Here is a 9,514-nt window from a genome sequence, read left to right as displayed (position 1 = left end):
TTCATGAACTTGCCCCATACAATGAAAGAACCAATCAGCTTTGAGAAAACCTTGTGTCCCTAAATCTATCTAACATATGAAGCCTCCTAGACTACCCGCGTAACTGGAGGCATCAAGCGCTCAAGACGTTTTTAACCGCACGATCGAATTACTGCAGTAGCGACAGTGCTTTTTTTGGCCGCTGGCGTTTGCCCAGCCGTCGTTTTTTTTTCACATCCGTGACCGCTTCAGCAGAGGATGACAGGTGGGGTCTGAGACCATGGGGCCCAGCGACCAGAGGCTGGGTTCTCTAGACACTGTGTAGGTTCACAGCGCGAGGATTGGCCAGCCCTCTCTCTCATGAAAATATCTCCTCCCTTTCCCTCATCCCGCTACTCTCTTCTCCGGGCCGCCGCCGCCTCCGCTCCCCCTCCCTCTCGGCCGCAGCCTCGTCTCCGCCTCCTCCACCGCCTCCTCCTCCCCTGCCTCTCCTCCTCCCGCGTCTCCTCGTCCCCTCCCTCTGCCTCCGTGCTCAACAGGAGGAGCCGAGGTCGCTGCCGCACCGCACGATGGTGGGCGAGGGCGAGCTCCGTGCTTCCCGCCGCTCCCAGCCACCGGGCGCCGTCCTGCCGACGCGGCCCATTACACGCTGCCACCAGCGTCTTCTTCGGATGAACCCCTCGAGCCCCCACCATGGCGGCTGCCTACAGAGGAGTGGAGCCCCCACCTAGAGGAAAGACTGGCACAGGTGATCTCTTTCTTCCTCCTTTTCTCATCTTTCCATGGCAATTTGCGGTCCTCCCTCTAATTCATGATGCCGGCCCTCGTCTATGGTCTTGTCATCTTAATTCTCCCAGTTCTCTGATTATCTTATTTTGATTTTTTTGATTTATGTTTGTTTCTAAACACATGTGCAGATCTGAGAAAAAAGAGAAGTATCTCTCTCTCTCTCTCTCTGTGTAACACATTGACATTGTCAGTTCTCCAGGAGTAGTTATAGTTACAAGATTACATCTGTCTTACATATGTTTTGTTCATTATACAATTTTCTTTAACTTCTGGATTGGTGCAGGTTCGAGGATGTAAATCCATCTGATAAATTGTTGATGGGGATTAAGTATTGTACTGACATACCTGAGAACTTCAAGGATCTATCTGCTACCAGGTAGCTGTACTCACCTCAAATATTATTTTTGTATATTTCATGGTGCACTGGAGAATGCATCCATACTGTGTGTGTAATTTAGAATATTGTTGCTTTTGGATGATGATATACCATGCTATGAATTATTTATCCCAATCTGTATTTTAATACTTTCTTCTTTTTGCCTTATTGTTAGAACAACTTTTGCTGAGTGGGCTAGCTCCGTATGGTAATATATTGATGGAAGTTAGACAAGTGGAGTTGTACTATTTGGTCAGAGTTGATATTTTTCGGTGGAGTTGGGAACTGAACTGATGGAGTTATACTCAGTGTTAGCTACACCTGTTTTTGGTCGCATGGATACTTTTTATGGTCGGTGTAAGCGCACAAGCTGGTGGTTCCTGAGTTTTTATAAAGTAGGGAGTAAGGTTTTCATTCTGATGCTTTATTGTTTTAGGATTTAGATATTTTTCTAACCGGTTTACAGGGCTAAGGTGTTTATGTTTTCCCCTTGTTACAGTTCATGCAATGCAACCTCCTTTCTCTAAGGTTTATGCTTAAGGGTATAATTTTTATATTTGATTTGGTACTCCATATAGGTGGATACAATGATTATATCAGCAGCCCCGGAACAATGGCATTGAAACTGATTGTCCTCTTCTTAGCCTTTGATTTCTTTCATTATAATCCGATAAGATCCTGTTTCTAGATGCTTGCAATTTTGAAGGAACCAGGTTATGTATGATTGCAAAGATCACTGAGAGGTTTGTTATTAGATACATGAGGCAGGAGCTGGGTATTTGTCTGTGGTGGCAACAAAGCTGTCGTTTAGGAGTTGGTGTACAGTGTAAAGAAAGGCATGCTTTTTTATTTTTAATGGCGTCCAGATAGTTGGAGAACCTATATTTTCTTCAGATCTATAGGTTCAAGAGATGCAGTTTCTATTTTCTAATTATACTAGCTTGATCCAATAATGACAGAAGTTCCACAAGCTCTTAATTATTTCAGTTACTTGTGCAGTATGGAATTTGATAATTTAACATGTGCACTGCAATTGGCAACACTTTAAACAAAACCTTGAGTTTCTTTTCTCAGGAATGCGAAAATGAATCTGTACTTTGAGGTACTCATATGCTGAGGACACAAGATTCCGTCGAGTGTTCATGTATACATAGTGGTAGTTGTGTTTGGTAGCTAGGAGGAAACAATACTAGGAACGTTTACTCAGACTCAGCCGAACTAAGGCAAGCACCCATGCTACTTCTCATGGACTTCCATGTGTAGATGGCGAGAATGGTTCGACAATATAGTGCTTCCATATGCACCCATGCTACTTTAGTTTAGGATCGTCGCATATTATCTTTAATAACGCTATGCACTGAATGGACAGACTGTACACCCTTCTTTTGTTTATTCAGAACAGATCAGCTATAGAGAAGGCTAATGTGGTTGGAGAAGGAATTAATACACTGGAGTGCTCCCTAAGAGGGCACAAACTTCTCCAACCACATAATTGTAGTTTCAAGTCTGCTTTCTCTGTTTGTCAATTTTTTGGGGAACATATAAATGAACTATATTTTTGGTGCAATTGCTCTATCACAATCGGATTGACCCATCCGATGCTTCACTGTATCTTAGCATGCTTATCGAGTACATTCCTTATATCATTTTTATAGCTAAATTGATTTGTGTCAGGTATGGCTATAATGGCAGGTTGTCCTAACAGAAGCTTCAATTTTCCTGTACAGTTTATAGGGGCTATAATGGGTGCTGGGGATCTGAATATTCAAACAGAAGATGGAAATATTGGCATGCCAAGTAATGTCTGTTGTGTCATTGTGGAGTACCTTTCTGGAGGTGCATTGAAAATAATTCTGATAAAGAACAGGAGAAGGAAGTTATCTTGTAAAGTTGTGGTCCAGATATCTGTTGACCTTGCCAGAGGGTAAGTAGTTCACCGCATTCTCATCAGTCTTGCTATTCTCTCTGTGCGCGCGCGCGCGCGCGCGTGTGTGTGTGCGGGGGGGGGGGGGGGGCGTGTTTAGTACTTCTGTAATTTCCATGGGCGTGTTTCGTATTTTCTATGTACATTTTAAGAGAATTGGTATCATCTTTGTCATTCTTTTAAATGTTTAATGTATTTTTTTTCAATTTTTGTTATTTAGTTCCAGTCATGTTTCCTTTGTCTTAGATCTACACCTATTAGGAAGAGCATAGTTTCATCTAGATCATGTTTCTTTTAGTTGTTCAGTGTTTGTTTTTTAGTGTAGCAGAGTAAGCAGTGCATTTTGTCCATCAGTTAAATCATGTCACATTTCAGTTGATTAGGTTCAGTTTTTATTCCTTTCTTCTTCATTCCTTCAGTTTTTTGTTCCTCTATTTAAAGTATAAATAGACTGAGAAATTTCAAGAGGTGTAAAAACAAGACTTGCGGCATTGTCAGTTATTTCTTTTGCGCGTTTGCCTGAATTTCTGTGCTGAAATAGCAACTCAATGTTAGTGCATTTACGATGATGAGGCATAGCAACTTACTGTTCAATCTATTCAAGTTACATGTCATGCATGTTCCAGTCATAATCATATCTCATGAACAATATATAGATGATTACAAGGACATAAAACAGTTGGAACCATCGTACATCATGTCACAATTTATAGAGCGGATAATATATTGTGGCCGCCTGCACCTTTGTGACAAGAATGAGGTACTGTTATTGTTGTCGTGCGCTCTTCGGACAAGTGGTACAAAGTAAAAGTATATATTATTGCAAATTTTATTTTTCAGGTATGTACGCCGTTGTGTGAGCACAGGATGTTATTCTTATTTAGAGAAGCCAATGCTTAAGTGCTAATTGGTATACCCCAGATACATTAGTGGGAGTGATACAAGACACTTTCTAAGTCCAGGTTCAACAAAACGTCAGCCTACCCGGCCATACGAGGGCATTGAGCTCGCACTGTGATTTTAGGCTGCCGGATGTTTTTACTGTACATGTTTTAGGCTGCCGTTGTGTGAGCTTGGTTGTTTGGGTCTACATTGCAGTGTATTGGGTAGACGGGCTGGACGGCTGAGCCGGAACCAATTCTCCTGAAAACCTAGCCCATGAGAGACCAGTCCTCTTCCGTCCTCGAGCCCCACACTCCTCTTCTTCTTGCTCCACGGCGTCCCTGCTCCTTGACACTCCGCCGCACGGCTTCTTGCACCGTCCTCTTCTCTCCACCCGCCTCATCATTGACTACCCTCTTGGCGCATTCTCCTGGGCCTCTTCCCCGGTGCCTGAGGTGGAGCAGCGGCGGCGCCGCTCCTTCTCACGGGCATGTGAAAGCACAAGAGCTTCCTGGGTGATTTTGATAATTAATGTCAACATATCTTTTGTTGGACTAATAGTTTGTTACTAGCTCCTAATTTGGGTGATGAACAAATTGTTTAGATTTTGTGTGCAAATCTGAGACGCTACATTGGTTTGGAAGTGAATTTGTAACCTGTTGTTTAATTTAATGTCATGCTAAAGTTGATGCAGATGTCCTGTATTTGCTAATATTGTCCATAGGAATGGCCCTCCTATGCCCTGCTCCTCTCGCATTGGCGCAAAGTCGCCTCCTCCCCCACCTCCGTCTCCATGTGTGCAACAACGACCCCGGGAGGAGCTCGAGCCGCAGCGATGGTCCATGGTGCCGTCACCGTCATCTTTGGCAAGAGAAGCGTGGGCTGCAGAGACGGCCGGATTCGTCCGACCCTCGCGCTGCCGTCCGTCCACCCTCGAGGTACGTCCCCGCATCCTCGCGTCCATCCTCTCTCACTGTCATGTACGTCCTCATGGCCGTATGAGGCGATGTGGAAGCTGCGGTGGCGCAACGACATCTTTGCTTGTTTCTGTACTTGTTGAAACAATCGATGACCTCTTTTTTCCTGCAGGATAATGTGTTTGTTCAGCTGATCTGTACAGTTTCAATGCCGGGTTGTTAAGGAGAATGCAGATGATGCATATTCTACGAGTTGCGGACCCCCCAACAGCAAATTCAGTCCTACGTCTTTGATGGCTAAGCATGGTTTCAGTTCTTAGATGTTCGATCCATCAAGAACTTGTACAAGCAGAGCTGTCCTAGAGGTATATTTTTCTATTCTAGATCCAGATGTAACTCTGTTTTTAATTCTTGGCAAAGAAAACATGTTTGGATGCTCCCAGCCTGCTTTAGAATATACTCCCTCCGTTCCAAAATAGATGACCCAACTTTGTACTAAGTTTAGTACAAAGTTGGGTCATCTATTTTGGAACGGAGGGAGTACTTTATGTGCTGTCGTATAACTATAGGCACTGTATTTGCAGAGGCCCTGTAAGATGTATAGTTTAGTGGCTCTAATTCATTCTGAGATATTCAGCGTGCCCCTTGGTCACTTGTTTCTCACTATTCTAACAACGTGCGCAGTTTTCTTGCTAAACTCATTCCGTTATCTAGCTCTGTTCATGCCTACATGTTATTGTAGCTTCATTTTACCATGAGATTTCTAAAGATTTACTACATTCTTACTGTGTATCCATCCTAAGGCTTTCCTGCTCGTTATTCTTAAGGCAGACTGCATTTATACGTAAGCAAAGAGAACACATAATCTATTTATACTACCAGGTTGCTATACTGACCACAAATTAAAATTTTCTTGTGCTTCTGCTCATTTAAATGCATAATTTGGTCACACACCTCTTGCTGCAGCTACAAAGTTCATTGTACGATGCCTACAAATTATTGATCTCATTTTTCAGAATAAAGCTGCAGGCTGAGTTTAGATTGTTCTTTTGCCGGAAATGGAACAGGTAATGATACAGCCTAAGCATTGCATAGTATAAATTTCATAAAAAGGTCATGTAATATTTTGCTTAGGTTCATGCAAATATCTGGAATTGACATGCATATGTTTCTTGTATGTGCACACATTGTTAGTTGTATCTTCAGCTAGCTCTACAATTTGTTTGGAAATTTCAGGTAGACAACATATCTTTGGTGTTTCCCTGTGAGTTGTTGTTGACGACCTCGTTGTCATATTTGGTTCTAGAGGTCCACCTTTGCATCTGTTACCCCCCAAATCTCAAAGCTTATTGTTGACCTCTTACACATGCATTTGTCATTCCGTGGCGTATTGTTCTTCATATTCATGCTATCATTGGCATAAAAGTAGTATGAGTGAAAAGTATCCATGTTTTCTTTGAGATTTGACTTTTTGTATTCTCTTATAGTCAACACAAATATATTGGAAGTTACAATTTTTGTGATCAAATTGAAGTTTGAGCAAGTGCCTGGAAGCGACCAGAAATAGTTTCTGGTAAACTTTGGTCAATGTGTCCTGACCAGCATGCTTCAGTGGTTACTAAAACAGCCGCCTTTTGTTTCATATCGATCAGACCAGGATCTTTCCCATTTTGGGGTACTCCGAGCAAGATATGTATAGCCTTTAGTCTTCACTTGCTGCCCCTATGGTGAAAAGTAGTGTATGATGTAGTCTATGGTCTTTAGATTTTGTTGTTGTCTCTGTAGTCAGAAGCGGTTTATCATCGCTTACTGTATATATGTGAAGGCCTCCTCTTCTACTGTTCTTTCCAGAACACTATGACTCAAGAAACAACCTTTTATTTTATGCATGCTTTCGCTTCAATGCTTTCATCAAAACTTCCTCTGTCCAGTTTCTACAACCATAATGTCCGTGCACTGCGAAAGATCATCCGTAGCACCACGACGCCTGATAACTACTATGTGTGCCACATGACATAAACATTTGCAACAAAAGGCAAAAGAATGGTAACCCTTTGCAATTACTTTGTCCAGTTTCATATAATAGCATGGTATAAAATGATACAGTGACTAACCTTTACTGTTATTTTCAGCACTTTAGCATTCCCTTTTTTATGGGTTCGCTTTTCCCACACATGGATGCTGACCATGGTGAACTGGCAATCACTACTAGAGACGGAACTACCGCTGTGACGACCCGCTTTATTAAAGGTGTTGACAAAGGGGCCACCATCACTAAAGGCTGGAGCGGCTTCTTCCGTCAGGCACACATGAACGAAGGACAACCATATGCTTTCGCCTTCAAATGCACTTACAAGGGACTGCATCTAATCGACTACTCAATATAAACAAGTTGCAACAACCCCTTGTTATATGACTTCTGTGTTTATCATCCCTTAAGACCATCCTGTGCATTTAGTTATCGGTTATTTGCTGCTTAGACTGCTATGTAGTATGCTTTTGAAATAGCTATGATAAAAGAGATATATGCTTAAGCCTTCAAGTGCACACCCAAAGCCCTCTGTATGACTATCTATCCAGTCTAAACAGATCACAAGAGTCCTTTCCTACATGACTTAATGCATTGCTATTCTTTTCGAACAACAATATGTTAATGCACACTCTTACAATAATTAACTCTCACTCGGCCTTTGCGCCATTGGCGGGCGCAACGGGTCATCTAGTTTATCAAAGAATAAGAGGCTGTACAATTCTAATAAGCGCAGCTGTGGGCAAAATGAGTCGAGGATTCCTATCAAGGAACATCGCCAACACGTATTCTTACAGGCAAGGGTCTAGCAATCAGACCATCCATCACCCAGCCACCATTTGAACCATCATGCTTGACATGTATAAACTCCCTCTGAACATAATCCAGTGATGCTTCAAGCCTTCCACCTGGTCTACACTCGGAGGCAACATTGAATGGTTTGAAACCCATATATTTCTCTAACCAGTACAGATAGTTAACATGGAATACAGATTTGAGCATGTCTTCTGGAGAAGATCCCTCTTTAAGAACAACCTACAAATGACAGGTAATATGTTAATTATAATAACAGAATCAAAGTTAGGAAATAGCTGCATCAAGATGAACTCACACAAAATTTCCCCTTGTAATCAGTAAGAAGGTATTGCTCATTTTTGTACAAATCAAACAGTGCATATGCATCTTCCTTGTTCTCAATTATTTCACTAAGCTTAGAACCCAATTGTAACCGTCGATAGATTGTATCTGCAGCATCTTTTGCTTCTGCTGACAAAATCTCACTTTGCTGGCAAACAAATCAAAGAAACCAAAGATAGTGAGAAATGAAATTAAATAAAGCAGGAAAACATTCTTCGAATCAAACGCCTACAATTAAACTACTTTACTATTCTCAATAAAAAGAACTAGTTAAGTAATTATAACTAACTCCAACAAGAAAAGCCACGATACTTGGACATGACCGAGCACATGTAGAACATGCCTCCTAACTTTATTTTCTAAAAAAAAGGTCAGCGATGAATAGTAAGAAGTATTCTTGACTTACTTTAACTTGAGTACCCATGGATAAATTCGGAAAAAGTGGCTCCTCATCGTTAACCTCTTTGACTGAAGGAACTTGTCCACTTAATAAATATTCACTAAATATCAAACCTACAGAAAATAATAATTGAGCAAATGCTTAAAGACATCCTTGAACACTGTTGAATGCCAAAGAAAAACATTACACAGGCACGTGCTTGAGCTAATATGTATAAATGTATGCTAGCATGCTTGTTAGACATGTAAAAAGTAGGAGAAAATGCAATGTGCCATTAAATCTAAACCCAAAATATCAGAGTAACAGAAAATAATGTTATCTATGGAACGCATCATAAGAAGCCATATTTAATTTTCTAATGCTAAAATTTATAGTAAATTCATCAAGAGGGCGAAATTTATACCTTAAAAAATCTACATTTTCCTCCAACACTGGGTGTACACAAACCAAACACATTAACATTCTTCGTGAAAGATTCTCACCATACAATGGAGACAAGAGTGTACTTCGTGTGTTATTTTCAAATTCAACCATCAATTGGACAGTCTCTGTTAAGCTGTTACCTCATTCTGATCTGAACATTTTATATTCCATAATTCAGAGAAGAGGTGATAAACTCAGCAGAGTAATTGCAAGCAATTCTACAAGACTAAATAGTGGATTTCCCAGCTCTTTGCATATCTTATAGACAAAAAATTCCAGAAAAAATATTTTATTGGGTTTTTATCATTTATGCCACTAGTTGTGTCCCACTACTCAGTTTTGCCACCAGGAGTTTCAACTGCTCAAAAATGCCATCGCTCCATTAGGCGCATGCTCAAAAGTGCCACTAGACACCATTACTGTCGGCTCAAATCCCGTTTACCATGTTATATGACCAAAATATCCATGGACTAACATGTCAGCTCTCCCTCTATCTCAGTACAATAAAGTGTGGGTCCCACTCGATCCCAACAGCGTTCTTATTTTCCTCTAAAATTATCCGCTTGCTTACTCCTGACAAGTGGGGCCCACACTTATCATTGTGAGATAGAGAGAGTTGACATGTGGGTCTAGGGGTATTCTGGTCATATAACATGGT

The 9,514-nt window shown here is 41.3% G+C and overlaps 1 protein-coding gene and 1 long non-coding RNA gene across 9 annotated transcripts in view; one reads left to right on the top strand and one right to left on the bottom strand.

Moving 5' to 3' along the window:
* Window positions 1-358: 358 nt before the first annotated feature.
* On the top strand, window positions 359-7,478 carry LOC123188933 (uncharacterized). Of its 8 annotated transcripts, none has more exons than XR_006495418.1 (8): window positions 361-727; window positions 1,052-1,144; window positions 1,320-3,068; window positions 4,675-4,888; window positions 5,040-5,232; window positions 5,834-5,934; window positions 6,799-6,913; window positions 7,000-7,478. It is a non-coding gene; the product is annotated as an uncharacterized lncRNA (long non-coding RNA). The 8 variants fall into 8 exon arrangements; XR_006495416.1 differs by having other exon boundaries at window positions 362-727; window positions 5,884-5,934; XR_006495419.1 differs by adding an exon at window positions 3,725-3,828 and having other exon boundaries at window positions 359-727; window positions 5,040-6,913.
* The window catches only part of LOC123188932 (protein root UVB sensitive 1, chloroplastic), a 22,186-nt gene continuing 20,141 nt past the window's right edge, over window positions 7,470-9,514 (bottom strand). The window contains exons 5-7 of the mRNA XM_044601218.1: window positions 8,440-8,546; window positions 8,008-8,181; window positions 7,470-7,931 (exon numbers count right to left, since the gene is read on the bottom strand). Of these exons, the coding sequence (XP_044457153.1) occupies window positions 7,662-7,931; window positions 8,008-8,181; window positions 8,440-8,546 (551 nt within the window). The 3' untranslated portion in view covers window positions 7,470-7,661. The remainder of the gene's footprint in view (window positions 7,932-8,007; window positions 8,182-8,439; window positions 8,547-9,514) is intronic.

The sequence above is a fragment of the Triticum aestivum genome, chromosome 2A, assembly GCF_018294505.1.
Source record: "Triticum aestivum cultivar Chinese Spring chromosome 2A, IWGSC CS RefSeq v2.1, whole genome shotgun sequence".
NCBI lineage: Eukaryota > Viridiplantae > Streptophyta > Magnoliopsida > Poales > Poaceae > Triticum > Triticum aestivum.
This window is presented reverse-complemented; position numbering and strand designations above follow the sequence as displayed.